We start from the raw sequence: 16,903 nt of genomic DNA, 5'->3' as shown, positions 1-16,903 counted from the left end.
GGCCCAAGCCCATGTGCGATCTAACAGCTTGAAGCGATAAAGCCTTGTGTTCAAACGATGGCGAAAGTTAGAGTCTGGTGCGGCCCAATTTTCAGACAAGGGTCAAGCATGGCTCGCTAACATGTGAAATTGTCAAGTGACAAAAAATAAGGAAATCGTACCTCCTGACCCGACTCAACCGAGAGAAAATATTCCCTAATTATAATATGTCGATATTTGGACGTCTCCCAACAAATTATGTTGTGTTTTATACGTATTCACAAATTTCAAATACACCACCAACGGCAACATTAAATCCAATGAGAACACTCATATATTCTTAGATATCTTACAAATTAATTGATCAAGATCAATTCCATAAAATTTGACCCGAGGGGGTCTTCTAGACGGGTTGCACGTCCGTGTCATCGATCCTCATGGAATCAAGATAGGCCTTTCCATCAAGAGTACGAGAAAAAAGACCCTTCCAATAGTCTACCATAGTGATTCTCTTGAACATTGCTGGAGTTTCCGGGGTGATCAACTCAGGAATAGGCCCAATCTCACTAGTAAGTGATGGCTTGTAGAATGTCGCAATTGATTGCCTCGCCTCGCTTGAATTCACTACCGCCCGGTGCATTATGCTGCTGTATACTCCATTGCTCAATATCTACATACACATATTGTGCAACAAATTCGCTACGTTAATATTCTCAAATTAATAGTAACATTAGCTACGGATTTGGAATTAAAGAATTATGGAATCTTTTAGTGGGGGGTAGGGGTGATAAAAAGTTTTTTTTAGTATTTCTAATTTTAAGGGACCAATTAGAAGAATAGGGTTTTTCTCATATATACCCCTATATTTTTGAGTTTTCTCACATATACCCTTGCCTTTATTTTATCCCCCACTTGTAATTTAGACCTGGCAAAACGGGTCACTCGGGTCGGGTACGGGTCGAGTCAATTTGGGTCGGGTCATTTCGGGTCTGTCACATATTTCGGGTCGGGTTGGGTCAATTTCGGACGATCTGTTGTCGGGTCATTTCGGGTCGGGTCTTTTTCGGGTATAGGTCATTTTGGGTCGAGTTGCTTTTGAGTTAATGGCTAAGCACTTAGGGGGCGTTTGGTATGGGAAAGGGAAAGAGAATGAAATCAAGAAAGAGAAATAAAGGCAAAGGAAAGGTAAAGAAATAGATCCCCTTTGATTTACTTTCTTGTTTGGTTAAAATACAAGCAAAATAAAAGAAAAACCATAAACACCCACAAACCACCACCCACCACCACCACCCAACACCAACCACCACCAAATTGACCCACGCCGGCAAGAATAAGGTCGTCGGCCGCCGGCGAGCCGTACCTGCCACTAGAAAGACAGCCCTCCCTCACGCAGCACTACTTCTTCTCCTTTGTGTATCATACAAAATCTCCATTCACCACCATAATCACCCCTTAAAACACCATCAAATAAGTCCCAAAAACTCAAAAAACCCTCCCCCACCCATCAAAACACCAGATCTGGTGGTTTTAGGGTGGGTTCGTGGGACTAGGGCGGGTCACCGGAGAGGAACAATAGGGTGGGGTATGCGGGTGGGTTCGGGGTGACGACGATTTTAGGGTGGGTTCATGGTAACGACGGTTGTGGTGGCGGTGGTGGGGTATGCGTCGTGGCAGTGGTGGGGGCATGTGTGGTGGTTGTGGTGGTAGTTTAGTGAGGTAGGGAATGAAATCCCATACCTTGGGGGGGTGGGGTGAATGGAATTAGAGAGGTTATGGGTTATAGAGGGGAATTGAGGGGGGTAAGAAAATGGGAAAAATGATGAAACAAACACCATCAAAGAGAATGAGGGATTTTGATTCCCTTTTCCTTTCCTGAATACCCCTAACCAAACGCCCCCTTAAGTTAATACTATTTTGATTAAGAAATACTATTTTGCAAATTTAACTATTTATTAGGGATTATTGTAACCAATGAAACTTTGTTTTGATATATATAGTATTAATATGGGTTAGTACTAGTCGTTTCGGTTCATTTTAGGCCACTTTAAGTCATTTGGGATCAGGTCAGTTATGAGTCGGGTCTTTTCGGATTGGGTCACCTCGGGTCGGGTCAACATTGGGTCAGATAATGTTCGGGTCGGGTCTGGGTCGGTCGGGTCGATTCGGGTTTCGGGTCATATTCGGGTCAAGCAAGTTCGGGTCATTTTCGGATCTCGGGTCAGCCTTTTCGGGTCGGGTCAATCGGGTCTGACCCATTTTGCCAGGTCTTATCCCCATGCTTTTCACTAATTCTCAAATGTAACCTTACTATATTTTCCGTCAATTGATTCCGTTAGTTAGCTTCCCACCATTATCACACCCCCATCCGTCATCCTCACTTCAATTCATCGTCTTCTAAGCTCTAATTTTGAGACACTAATAAAAAATAGCCAACAAAATGTAAATTCCAATTGCAATTCTTTCTAAAATCCACTAACAACTCCTAACTTGTACTCCCTCCATTCAACTCCATACTAACACTATATCATTTTCATCCATTCAAATCCACACTACCACTTTCCTTATTTGGCAAATAATATTCCCATTTTATCTTAATCAAAACTCAATATTTACAAAAAGTGCCATTGTTGACCCACACTAATTTTTCATCAAAACCCACTCTAACCCAATCCAACCCACTAATATTTCCCCTAATCCAATCCAACCCACTAATTACTCCCTCCAAAAAAATCTGAGGCCCACCCCCATATACCCCAAAACCGTTCAAAAAATCCAATGGTTATCCACATTTACTCTATCCCCTCAACTACCCCTTCCCTATTTACTCCCCTCTTCCAGATCCTTCCCCATTAACCCTAATCTCCCTCAATCGTCTCCCTCTCTAATACACGCCGCCTCTAACTCTCTTCTCTCTAAACTTTCAGATCTGTGTTTCAACTTTCACAAATCTCTTCTTATCAGTCATTACTCTCAAATGTTCAACTTTTTTCATGATGAAAAAGCCACATGCAAATTGTTCCAAAGAGTGCTTGCAATGCGTTCTTGACTGGTACCGTTTTGGTTCATCAGATGATGAATTTGATGAATCGAAATCAGTCCTTAACTCACCTAATCCTAACCATAATGAGTCACCTCCTCCTAATTCACCTCCTCCTACAACTTGTGTCCCTGATTCTTTGAGTCCGGATGATTTAGGGACTCAAGTTGGGGAAACTGAGTTTGACGATCTTGGTTTCTGTGTTCCTTATACGCCTCGCCATGAAGAGAAACATGAGATTGAGGTCGGTGCTGCTGTTGATGATGTTCGTAGATCTCCTGTTGATGATGTTCGGCGATCTCCTCTGAGATCGCCTCTGAAACTTGTAATGGAGCCTCAATCACCAGGCTCAATTAAATATGATGCCATCGTCGCAAGATACACTGAAAAGATAGTTTTGTCCTTCACATGATCTCCTCTGCGATCTCCTCTGAGATAGTTTTGTCCTTCACACCAAACCTGGGAGCAGCTGCCTTCATATCACCACGGGTGAGCTTCCCTTGTTTCGATTGCTGAAGCAAATAGATGGCAACTTCATGCCTGGAATCTTCAGAGAGGCATTTGGCACCCATTGATTGAAGATTGTGTAATTTTTAGCTTTTCGTTTTGTAATTTATGGTTGAAGGACTGTAATTTTTTTGGAGAACTTTTTTTTTCAGACTGTATTTGCTTCTCTGTTAGAGAAGCTGTAATATATTTGGTGTACAAATTTGTGGTGAATGCAGTTTCAGTACTTAAATAAGACAGGTTTTATCCATATGCAAATTGTGAGTTGATGTTCTTTGGGGGAAAACTGAAAAAAAAAACAGCTCATTTGATGGGCTTTTTAAACACTTGTAATTTTTGGTGGGAAGTTTAATCCCTAATTGTATTGCTGATCCAATCTACTTTTCAACTAATAAAGCAGATTTTTCATAAAGCTATTGTACTTTTATTCATTGTTTATTTCCTTCTTAAAACTTGTGCAAATTAGATAGTGTTAGTGTGGAGTTGAATGGAGGGAGTATAAGTAAAGAAAAATTACAGCCGCCACTAACAGAGCTAACAGAATCAATTGACGGAATGGATGAAAAAAAATAAGAAGGCTACATTTGACGAAAAGTGAGAAGTATAGGGGTACAAGTGGGGATTAGAAAAAATAGGGGGTATATGTGAAAAAAAAACTCAAAAACATAGGGGTACTGTACACATGAGAAAAACACCTGAGATACGAAATTTACAAAACCGAAACAATCAGATATTTGAAGAGAAAAGTGAGTACCTCTAAAATATCCCCGACATTGATCACAAAGGCATTGTCAAGGGGTTTTACAAGATGCCATTTGCCATTTTTGATGATTTGGAGGCCATTCATATGATTAATTTGAAGGAGGATAGTCAGTCCGACTGCATCCGAATGTGGCGTTAAACCGATAACCTTATCAGGCTGTGGACATGCTGGATAGTAGTTCATTCTCATTGTTTGATGTCCTTCTCCAAACGCTTTTCTTATGCTATCAATTCCAAGTGCTTTTTCCATGCATTCCAGGATTATGATAGTAAGTTTTCTCGTTTCGACCGAGTAATCTTCCAATGCATTCCTGAACGAATTATATATTTTGAGAGATATTGAGCGTCAGATGAAAGTCCCCATGTGTGACAACAGTGCAATTTTTCAAGAGACATAGTACGATATGGCAAGTGATGCAAGGAATAATCTTTAAGTTTTTATTGTTGGTGTGGTGCCACAATTACTTTATTAGGTCTTTGTGCCAAAAAACAAACGTATAGAATTAATCAAGACGAATTGAGTACAAATCTATTACACCTTAAGTCAAAGTCCTAAATATCATAGTCGGGTATTACTAGGCGTTGCTATTCTACCTTGCAATCGGGGTGGTTTTATTCGAGTTTTCTTGGTGCAAGTTAGTCCGACATTATGTTATTTTGAATTTGGTCATTTCGGTTATGAGCCGGGTCACTGGGTCATTTTATGTCGAGGGTATATCAAGGTCTCTTGTTTCAAATAAATTTTGGTATTCTTGAGTCAATCAAGATTAGGATTCAATTCGAGTTCTAAGTCTGGTTCAAATCACATTGTACTAGATCAGATTGTACTGGTGTTATTTGGATTTAATTAATCAAGGTCGAATTAGTTTCATCAAATAGAATTATTACCAATGCTATTTATAGGGTAGGTAAATGTCATACTCAATATCGTATTTTAGATGTTATTTTTATGGGCTTCATGAAACACTAAACACGTTATTGATCGTGGCGTGTTTTACCTTATTCAAGTTCTGATTAGGATATTCGGTTTTACACGAATCTTAAATCGATAAATATTATTTTTAATATGATTCAAATGACGATTATTATTATTGAGCATGAATCGAAGAGAGAAATAAGGCCGAGGGTGAAGTGCTAACCTGAAAGAAGACGACAGGACGGAAAATAAGCGAGATTTACGTTCATGTTTAGGGAAGGTAGTGAGAAAGAACATATCAGCCCAATCCAGTTTTTGTTCTTCTGATAAAACAAAGGCCTGTCCATATCCCTCTATTTCATCTGCCCTTTGCCAATACTTTTTCTTTTCTTCAATTGGGAGATTAAAGAATTCTTGAATCTCTAATTTGACCTTCTCGACAAGTGACCCGCTCACGCCATGATTCACCAACTGTACAATTTCACATTGACATCAATTCATAGATTATACCACCAGTTATCTAAAGCTCCCGAGAAAATCTCAGCCAATATATACGATCTTATATTCATAGAACACGTATGTTTTACCAATTACCATAGGGGTGATGTGAAGAAAAGCCCCATTGCTTTTACAAATTCTACCTTTAATGAATTTTTGCATAACTGTCATTTGATTACCGTCTTAAGTCGATCACAAATTCTTATTTCGAATGACGTATTAAATGCAAAATGGTCGACGGATCCATTTCCTCTCACAAAAACCCATTTAGGATGTGAGTGGGAAAGACATGGGAGTGTCCCCACCATCCATGCGTCTTACCGACTGTGAGAGTGCCTTATTATAATGCGAAATAAAGCGATGCAAACCAGACGGATTGTCTATCACAAGACTATGTCAACTCAAGGAAAACAATCTATAGTACACTCGAAGCTGAATTGACCTGATTAAAAAGCACCAGACCTGACTATATTTCGCTACTAAATTCCACCACCACCCAAATAAGGACATCCTAATTACGTAATAGGAGTAATAATTTCAGCAAGTCTTGCTATAGACGGATATATTTGTCTATAGCAAGAGATGGGTCAAATAGCCTTAAAGTGGTGATATTTTTGGGCTCTACCACACAAGTTGTTGTTTGTCTTATGCGTAATGTGGTATGTTACTTGGACCGTCTTTAGTTATAGACGGATAGTTGCCGTCTATAATGAGATTTTGTGTAATAATTTGTACATACTCAAAATGAAAACATAACAAAATAACTCAGACTGACAAATAAGGACAACCGTAATAGTGATTTGTACATACAATACTTTAAATGAAAACATAGCAAAATGACTAAGACACCCAAACAAGAACAATGTAAAGAAACGACCGTGACAGCAAGCAATGTTGTTAGGATTCAGATCCTTTTTTGAATCGATGAGATTATTAGGATTGATTTGATAGTATCGGATCGTAAAATCGTAAGATCCTATAAATTAACTAAAATACATAATTATGCATGCTATCAGAATATGTTAACATCTCGCGTTTAAATCTCAAAACATTATTATCTTATCATGTGCCCATAAATTGTCCCGTTTCTTTTTTTAATAAGGTAAGGAAATTAGATTAATCGAAGTCAACTCATAACATACCCGCGGATGTGAGCAGTAAAAGAAAGGCAAAGACTTTCAAATTACCATCGAACAATCAAGTGAACCAAGGCAAAAAAAAAAAAAAGACTCTCAAAAGAAAATCACAATCTTTAAAAGCCCAAATGAAAAAAGAAAAAGAAAAACTAATCCCACTCTATAGTATTTTTTTTTATAGTAAGTGGTCAAGTGGATTATACATCCGATGTATTACCACCAGTTTATATTTTCTGGGCATTATAATAAAGTTATTGAGCTTTGATTTAAAAATTATGAGTTTTACTATAAAGTTTCTGAGTTCATTTACTAAAACATTAAGCTCAAAAAAATTACAATAAAACTCAAAAACATTACATATAAAACTTACATAAATTTGAGTTTTGATGGAAAAAAAATTAAAATCTAAATTATAAACTTTATTAAGCTCAGAAAATATACATATATGCTCAAAAACAAATTGAGTTTGAGGTAATAAGCTCATGAAAAATAGAAAAATGCCCAAAAACAAGTAAAATCTGAGGTAATACATCCGATGTATGTTCCTTTTTCTCTTTTTTTTATCATAAAAGTCACATAAAATTTTAATACCAAAAAAATGGAAATATTACTAATAAAGGATCGAGTCGTATTTAAGATGCGACAAGTAGAATCAAAAGATTGTACAAAATAAAGATCCGACCCTACTTTTTGTATCGTAGAATCGTAAGATCCTACAATCCGAATCAAATCGGGAGTTCAACAACAATGACAGCAAGACTAAGACTACATGGCCTGATCTAATACATGAATTTAGACATAAAATACCTGGAAAAATCCCCAATCTTGACATGCTAAATGCAATTTCCTCAACTCGACATCATCTCCATTGATCAAACCCTTCAAATCAATAACAGGTAGATGTAAATCATCATTATTATGATCATCAAGCTGATTTTGTTCGATTATTGGACCGTCATCTAGATCATTACGAACGTACCTATCTGGAACTGTAAACAATTTATTACTTTCTTTAGCTAGCTCTACAACACTTGGTACTAGGATCGATTTACCTAGTACTGTTGCTTCTTCCATTTTAGTACTTCTTGAATTTATAATTTACTGTTTACACCCTTGAAAATGGAAGGTATTGAGTTTATCTTAACTTAATCTTAATTAAATCTTAACTTTGCTCTTAACCTTTATATTTGGTTTTGCCTAATTTTTAATTATACGACTTCGGCCTTGTTCTTTTTGTCTTAATTTCAACTCATTTCAGTTCAGCTTAGCCTATTCAGTTCAGTTCTGTTCAGCTTTAGTCAGTTCTATTTAACTCATCTCTTCATAAAATTAACTCTTACTTAGTTCTGCTCAGTTCAACTCAACTTCATTCAATTCAGTTCAGCTCGTTTCAGCCGACAAGAACATGGCCTTAGATTCTCCTCACCTACTATTGTATATTTTCAAAAAACAAGTTGATATCCCTTGAGACGTTCATATACATCAACATTTGTGTAAAATCAGTTAAATACTCCCTCCGTTTTTATTTTTCAAGGTAACTCTTTAATTTTTTTTTTTTAAATATAGTAGTCCAAAAATTCTAAATATGACTCTCTCTATTTCGGTTAATAGTTATTTATTTTCATTTTGTGTATTATTGAACATTTAGCTATTTCCATATTTGGTAACTTTTTGTGGGCCACTTTTTATGTGCATGTAGGGTTATGTGATTTGTGTGGTTCAAATGCACTTACCTTTCTTTTATTAATCTTTGTGTCAAAAGTACTCCCTCCATTCAACTCCACACTACCATTATCTATTTTGTACGCTATTCATAGTTAAACATTCAATTTCAATTTTCTCTCAATACATAAGTGAAAATATATTCATGTAGGATCTTGTTTTATTCGTCTTTACGAGTACATTAAAAATATCTAACTTTTATATTTTTCGCAAATACGTAGCTAACGATATTTAGCGCGTAAAAGACGCGTTGGCAAACGTGAAAAAAGAAAGTGGTAGTGTGGAGTTGAATGGAGGGAGTAATAGATAATTATTGACCGGGACGGAAGAACTGGGGAGTATACCATTAAATTACAAAAGAGCTTTCATATGAGTATATATTTCATGATATTTTTCCATACATTTTAAGAAATATTGAAAAGAAAATAGAGTGTCTCGAAAAGTGGAATCAAATGACATACTCTCTCATATTCTCAATAACCCACCATATTTCCTTTTCCATCTATTCACAATATCTTCTGTTAACCAAAAAAAAAAAAAAAAAAAAAAATATCTTCCATATTTCTATTTTTGGAAAATGTTTGTCTGATCGAAATTTAATTGTATGGTGGGATAGTGTGTTTGTGTAGTCCAAATTTAATTATATGGTGGGTAATATGCTTCCTTAGTCTTTGTGCCAAAATAAAAGGGATATGCTATTGAGAATATGAGGGAGTATATATAAAAAAAACAACATAGGGGTACTATCTATATAGGTGGATTGGCCAAGAGTTTACCAGGTCAATCCCTGATCGAGTAAATGTTGCCCGACCCGCCCTCAACCCATCTTCAATCTAGACCTGCACTAGACCCACTCTCAACTCACTCTCGAGCCGGTTCCAGGTTCAGCCTCAGAAGGTCCAGCCTGAACCCGCATGCATATTTGACCAGCCCTAATATACATGATACGGAGTATATAGTACTCGATAGTAGTTCTCATAAGACCGTCCTATATACTCCCTCCTATTCTAGATACACAAAATCTCATTGAAGACGGCACATATCCGTCACTTCGGAGTGACGGATATCATTTCCTCTCACAAATGACCCAAATAGAGGAGAGAGAGAAGCACATGGGGGTGCCCCCACCTTGTCCCCCTATCCGTTTTGTGAGTGGCATTACCCGTCACTTACTCCGACCCGTCTTTAGCAAGACTAATTGTTCTAGATAAGCCTCCCTATTCATGGGGGCACTAGAATTAAGGAAGAAGGATTAAAATAAGGTAAAGTATTGTAGTGGGGTTTGGTAATTGAAGAGAGGGAAGGTATTGTGGGGTATTATTGTGGGTGAGGTGATTAAAATAAGTATTGTTGTGGGGTAAGTTGATTAAAATAAGTATTGTTGTGGGGTGAGGTGGAGTGAAGTAATTAAAATAAGTATAAAACTTTACCACTTAGTCATATTACAATAGAGGGGAGGGGGGATTCGAACCTGTGACCTATTGTCCACAATAACTCCGTCTTAACCACTAGATTAAGACATCTTCGGTTGTATTGTGAATAGATGAAAAAGAAAATAGGGAAGTTTATGTAGAATAGGAGAGAGTAGTATATAGCAATACAATATCTGGTTGCAAGCCTCCTAAATCCTTAATTGGGCTTCACTAAAACCACCACCCAAAGGACAAACAAACACACACACTAATTTTCATTGTCCAAACCCAATCACATTAACCAAAATCAAAACAAAACACTGCAAACATGGGAGTAGAAGAAACAACTCAAAAATCAACAACATCAAGACAACAACAAGAAGAAATGGCTCAAAACGAGAAATTCGAAGGAGATGTAGAAGAAGGAGAAATCATTGATGATTGTGAAAATGATGAAAATAACACAAATTCATTGAATGAAAATCTGGAGAAGATGACAATTTCACATCCACTTGAAAATTCATGGACTTTTTGGTTTGATAATCCTTCTGGTAAATCTAAACAAGCTGCTTGGGGTAGTTCTATGCGCCCTGTTTATACTTTCTCCACCGTTGAACAATTTTGGGGGTAATTTTTATTTCATTTCTCTTCAATTGATTTTTTTTTTTTTTTTTGTAGATTGATGATGGCTTTGACTTGATGGGGTTTGTTCTTTTTTGAAATAATGAATTGGGTTTGGGTTTGATTGTTGATTTGTGAACTTGATGATTAGGGTTTTGTGAACAATTTTGGGGATAATCTGATTTATTAATTTGAATTGAATTTTTTGTAGATTAATGAAGGTTTTTGCTCGATGGGTTTTGTTGTTTTGTGAAATAATGAATTGGGTTTGGGTTTGATTGTTGATTTTTGGTCTTGATAATTAGGGTTTTGTGACAGTTTTAAGGGTAATTTTGTTTGATTTATTTCAATTGCTTTTTTTTTTTAGATTGATGAAGGTTTTTACTTGATGGGTATTGTTGTTTTGTGAAATGATGAATTGGGTTTGGGTGTAATTGTTAATTTATGGGTTTCATCATTTTCTGTGATGTTCGATTTGTAAAGTTAGTGATTAGGGTTTTGTTACATTAATTCATTTTTTGTAGCTTGATGAAGTTAGTGAATTGGGTTTGGGTTTAATTGTTGCTTTATGGTTCTTATCTTTCTGTGTGATGCTTGTTAATGATTAGGGTTTGTGACAATATTGGCGTAATTTTGATTTTTTTCATTTGAGTTTTAGTAGCTTAATGAAGTTTATTACATAATGGGTATTGTTGTTCATTGAAATAATGAATTGGGATTGTTGCAATATTGATTTGTCCACTGTCGAACAATTTTGGGGTAATTTGCCTTTGATTTCTTATCAATTGATTTTGTTTGTAGCTTGATGAAGTTTTTAATTTGGTGGGTTTTGTTGGTCTTTGTAATAATGAAATGGGTGTGGTTGTAGCTTTAAGGTTAGAACGATCAATAAGTTAAATCTGCATTTAGAAATGTTAGCCATTGCGTCGTAGGTTGAGCAAAAGATATATGTTTTGATAGTCTCATTAAGTAAGATATACAGCTATGTCTTTAAGTCGATGATTAAGACGCTCTTTGAAACAACTTAACTACGTACTACTGGATGTGCCTTGCAGCTTATATCTTAATCTTTGACTTACGTCTATCCATAAAACCTTTTGGTACGTGCCCTTTTGTATTTCTCATGATAAGCGACTCCATGGTTCAATTTTGCCAAAGCTGAGAAATTGTGGTCCTCTGTTTCAGTATGATATTATACATGTCCCTTAGTAGAAATTTGGCAAATGTGATACTGTTTGTGTGAAAGCAATGTATATTGTATATGTTCAACTCTTGACTGTTGAGTGAGCTCTTATTCTATTTCTTCTTATGGATTTTCCTTCATCCGTCCCTTGGTAAATGTCATCCGTTTTTCAGATTGCCGTTCCAATATTTCGCAATTTATTTCTGCCACGGCACACGCCTCACGGCAACCGACAGTTCAAATTATCGACTATACTTCTGAACTTCTCCAACATTTCTGTAATTCTGTGACAATCTTTACTACCTGTTATTTTCGAAAACATATTGGTAAATGGGGTGTAGAGTGTAGACTATACTTCTCCAATATTTGACAATCTTTACTAACCGTGTAGTTTCTAATGGTGTATGTATTTGTGAAAAAATAAAACTATCCAACATTTCAGATTTCAAGCAAAAGCCAGACACCTAAACCACCACATTTGTTGAATGTTATCAATGGCTGCATCATGGTTACCGGATTCGCTATGAATATGTCCTTACCAATTCGTGATTCGCTCTTATAGAATGTGTTATATGTATTTTCAGTAAGCAACATGATAAAATTCGCTTTTAACAATTCCCAATTCGTAGGGTACCGAGCGAATTCGGTAACCATGGGCTGCATCATCCACAACATTCGGATGATGCAGTTGTTACCATAACAGCAACTGTCCCCACATTTTATACCATGCTCCTGCTCTGGTCTGCTATCTTTTTGCTTGTGTGTGTGCGCGCGCGCAACGTGTGTGCTTGCATGCTCTTCTGTCTAGTTTGCTGTCATTCTGTTGCACATATCTAATGCACATGTCGGGATCTTTAAAGTGGTCAATTCTTTTGAGGAATGAAATGGTAGGAGGGTTCTACACTTCTGATATTGATTGCGTAGCTGTAGCCTGTAGGTTGTACCACAAAGTCATACTGCGTTGTGCTTGCAAACTAGTTTTGGGCTTTGGCATATTTTATTTTTGATGTAGATGTTTCCACAATCTCAGTCTATTACCCTTAATCAGGCTTCCTAGTTTCTGGCCTTCATTATTGATCACAATACTCATAAATTTTGCTGCTGCAGTGTTTACAACAACATACATCATCCTAGCAAGTTGGGTATAGGATCTGACTTATATTGCTTCAACAAGAAAATTGAACCTAAATGGGAGGATCCAATTTGTGCTAACGGAGGCAAGTGGACTGCTGTGTATTCGAGGGGGAAATCTGATACTTCCTGGCTTTACACGGTATGTCAACTGACCTACCTTATCGTAGTTTATAAGCTTTTTAAATTTCATCTTTGCCTCTGATGGCTAACCTTGGTGAATCATTTTAGTTGCTGGCAATGATCGGAGAACAATTTGATCATGGAGATGAGATATGTGGAGCAGTCGTCAATGTGAGGAACAAGCAAGACAAAATATCCATTTGGACAAAGAACGCTGCTAATGAAGCTGCTCAGGTATGCTTACAACTGCACGTGTTGGTTTCAGATAGTGTAGTGTGCTTTGTGCTACGCCCTCCATTTGTTTCGCATTGTCCTTGTTTCCTTTTTGGTCCATCCAAAAACAATTGGCTCCTTACGTTTATTAGAATAAAAACGGCACCTTATACTACACTTAGCTGAGTGCCATTATGGTAATGATAATGGGTAGACTAGGGGTGTTAATGAGACGAGACAGCTCGCGAGCAAATCGAGATCGGCTCGGTCAAAGCTCGGCTCGTGCGAGCGAGCTCGGGCTTGGGATCGGCTCGAAAGCTTAACGAGTCAAGCCGAACAAAGGCTGGCTCGACTCGAAAAGCTCGCGAGCGGCTCGAACTTGTGTGATTACGTAAGATATTGGTCATATTTTATAAAAATATTTTATCATGATTATATCTTTGTATCACACGTATCAAATGTCTCGCTGATTTGCCAAACATTTTTACATATAACTTTCAAACCTTATTATTGAAAATATCGGAACAAAAAAATAGAAAAATAAACAATTTTATATAGGTTCGATTTGGGCTCGAGTTTGGCTCGAGCTCGCGTTAAAGCTCGCAAGCTTTATAACGAGCGCATTTTTTTCAGGCTCGGGTAAGCTCGTGATCGGCTCGAGCTCGAGTTTTGGTTCTTGAGCACAAGCCGAGCAAGGCCAAGCTCGGGCTCGGCTCGGCTCGTTAACACCGGGGTAAAAATGATATTTCATCCTTATTTAGATACAAAAGGAGAGGTGAAAGGAAAGGAAAGGAAGGGAAGGGGAGGACTAAGGAGGGGAGCGAAAGTGAGGGAGCAATGACATTTCATCCTAATCTATGTTCCCTACTCCTCCATATCCTGTCTCAATTTTGCTAACCAAACAGACGACATTGTTCCCCTCCCTTTCCGTTCTTCTTCCATTGAAACATTGCTATTTAAATCGGACAGTATAAAAGGAATGATGAAGTATGTAACTTCATCATTTCACTTTTGGAGTCTCATGTTTTACACAACACTGACAATTATGGGTCGTGTAATCTGCCTTACCACTCCGACGCTCCTAGAAGAATCGGAAATGGTGGTATGTAGGACAAAAGTGGAGGAACAGACTCTCCACAAAGCATTTAGTATAATATGTTCAAGCCTTATGTGCCAAGCTTGTGTCAATTTCAGTTAAATAACTTCTGATTCAAAGTTATAGTTATATTCTTGATTTGGAGTCGTGAATTCGTGTCCAATCCAAGTAAGATAGATCGTTACATTCCTTCTCTCTGCATTGCAGCTGAGCATTGGACGGCAGTGGAAGAAGTTCATGGATTACAGTGACAACATGGGTTTCATCGTTCATGTAAGCTCGCTCGTCATTTTAAACAGTCTCCCTCTGAATTCTGATATTCTGATCTCTTTTTTTGTTTTTTTTTTTAATTTAAATTACATATGATGTATAGTTCTATTTCATTTCCTTGAGCGAAGACCCGTTATTCTTCCGTTTTAAAATATGATAGGAGTAGAACCAAATTGACTAGTCATCCCATATAATACTCGACACAATTTTAATTTTGGCTTAGCTTTAAACAAACAGTCTCTCGGTTCTTAACATAGTGTTGACTGATAAGGTTGCGTACATTTCCGACTTCCTTTAGCTTACCATTTCTGAGAGCCCTTTGTACATTTGTAATAGTAATATCCCAATTTTGTATCTCAACTCATTTCTGAATGTTTGGGCATATACAGGATGACGCGAAGAAGCTTGATAGGGGTGCGAAGAACAGATACAATTGCTGACCTGTGACTCGTGCAAGCTACCGAGATTATAAAGTAGAAAATATGTTGTTGCTACTAATAACCATATGTGATGTAATGACTAATGGATGCAACTCTAGACCCCAGCCATTGTAATCGCTAAGATGCTCTCTGGTTTTCTATGCAAGTCGTTCTTGAATTTCAAGTCGTGTGACCTCCGTTTACAATTATGTGTTTTGTTGATGTTGTGGAACATAAATTACTATCCTTTGTCCAATTATGTCGTTATTTGACGTTGTTGTCAATCGATAGTTATCTTTGGTCGTTTGTTTCTCTGGTTATTATCGCGTTACTATCTTGAATAATCCGCAGGGAGTGAAATCGATTGGACTGTCTTAGACTAATGCAAAGATTGATCGACTACGATAGCGAAGTAGCATGGTCATTCTTTAGAAGTGTAAGTTACATATTTGTAAATTGCAACTCAGATTAGTTCCAATATGATTATATGAGCTTGACTAAACACACTATTGGTTCACTATAGTAAATTGTTGGTGATATTTTTTATAGTGTAAAGTTTTTCACACATTAGCAACTTTTATGGTACCGATTTTCGGCTTGGGCCATGACTCTCGTGAATATCATCACTCGGTAAAATGACTTTTATAAGTTAGTTTATATCTGTAATGACTTAAAAAATTAACGAGTTCATTCAATTAAGTTCAATAATATGAAAAATTATAAATCCGAAAACAATAATCTAACACCACCAAAGAAAAAAAAAATCTTCTAAGCTTATGATCGAATATACTCGAATAATTGTTTAAATATCAACATTGATGTTTTGCTCCAAAAAAAAAAAAAAAAAAAACATTGATGTTAAGTTGACCCAACAAAAATAATCATACGACTAAACACTACTCGAACCCGATCGAACACACACAATACAATCTAGAATAATCTGCCTTACCCTATCCGACATAATTTTGATGACTTGAACTTAAAATCCCTTAAAAAAACATGCAAACTAAAAATAAAACCGACTCGACTCAATCGGACCCGAATACAAATACCAACACAATTCCAAATTCTACTCCAAGTCTCCTATTCAAATTTCAAAAAAAACCGCGTAGCGTGGTTCTTACAATCAATATACAAACCGCCATTCATAAACATTATAAACTTGAAGCTTCGTTACTTCTTCACACTTTCACTATTATTTCTCAATTTTACAATTCGCAATTCATCTCTCTAAACCCTAATCAAGAACTTCATACTTCCTCCAAGCTTCACTAACAAAGAAAATCAATTTTATTCTCTAATAATCTTCTTCATTAAGGTATGACATTGTTTATTTAGCTTTCATTGTTATTATTTAATTTAATTTTGTTCTGTTTAATTTTGTTTATTTGTTGTTGTTGTTGTTGTTGTTGTTAATTTTAGGTTGCATAGTTAGGTTTTGGGTGATTTATTTGCTTTTAATTTTGTTTTAGGTTTTGGGTAATTTTATTCTCTTTTGCAAGGATCGAGTAGGTATTCTAATGAAACGTAAAGAATTTGTTTCACGAAAGGAGTATTAGAGTATCTTCCAGTATTATTTCTCAATTTTACACTTCGTAATTCATCTCTCGAAACCCTAATCAAGAAGTTCATACTTCATCCAAGCTCCCATTAGCTTTTGTTGTTATTATTTAATTTAATTTAATTTAATTTTGTTCTGTTTAATTTTGTTTATTGTTGTTGCTTATTTCAGTTTTAAGTTAGGTTTTGGGTGATTTATTTGGTTTACGTTGTTGTTCTTTTGTTAGGATCGAGTAGGTACATACTCTAATGAAACGTAAATAATTTATTTCTTGAAAGGGAGTATTTGAAATTCCCTAATTTAATCATAGTATCAAA

The 16,903-nt window shown here is 36.5% G+C and overlaps 2 protein-coding genes across 2 annotated transcripts; one reads left to right on the top strand and one right to left on the bottom strand.

Annotated features, from left to right (window-relative positions):
* Positions 1 to 215: 215 nt before the first annotated feature.
* On the bottom strand, positions 216 to 7,986 carry LOC141596204 (protein SRG1-like). The gene is made up of 4 exons (XM_074416308.1): positions 7,643 to 7,986; positions 5,425 to 5,672; positions 4,278 to 4,596; positions 216 to 649 (listed from the first exon to the last, which is right to left on the bottom strand). Exons 1-4 carry the CDS (start codon positions 7,907 to 7,909, stop codon positions 383 to 385), a joined length of 1,101 nt encoding a protein of 366 aa, XP_074272409.1. The 5' UTR covers positions 7,910 to 7,986; the 3' UTR covers positions 216 to 382.
* Positions 7,987 to 10,151: 2,165 nt separating this feature from the next.
* Positions 10,152 to 15,209, top strand: LOC141596205 (eukaryotic translation initiation factor 4E-2-like). Its single transcript, XM_074416309.1, has 5 exons — positions 10,152 to 10,596; positions 12,881 to 13,046; positions 13,136 to 13,261; positions 14,544 to 14,609; positions 14,996 to 15,209. Exons 1-5 carry the CDS (start codon positions 10,298 to 10,300, stop codon positions 15,044 to 15,046), a joined length of 708 nt encoding a protein of 235 aa, XP_074272410.1. The 5' UTR covers positions 10,152 to 10,297; the 3' UTR covers positions 15,047 to 15,209.
* Positions 15,210 to 16,903: the final 1,694 nt, after the last annotated feature.

This window comes from Silene latifolia, chromosome 8 (genome assembly GCF_048544455.1).
Source record: "Silene latifolia isolate original U9 population chromosome 8, ASM4854445v1, whole genome shotgun sequence".
NCBI lineage: Eukaryota > Viridiplantae > Streptophyta > Magnoliopsida > Caryophyllales > Caryophyllaceae > Silene > Silene latifolia.
This window is presented reverse-complemented; position numbering and strand designations above follow the sequence as displayed.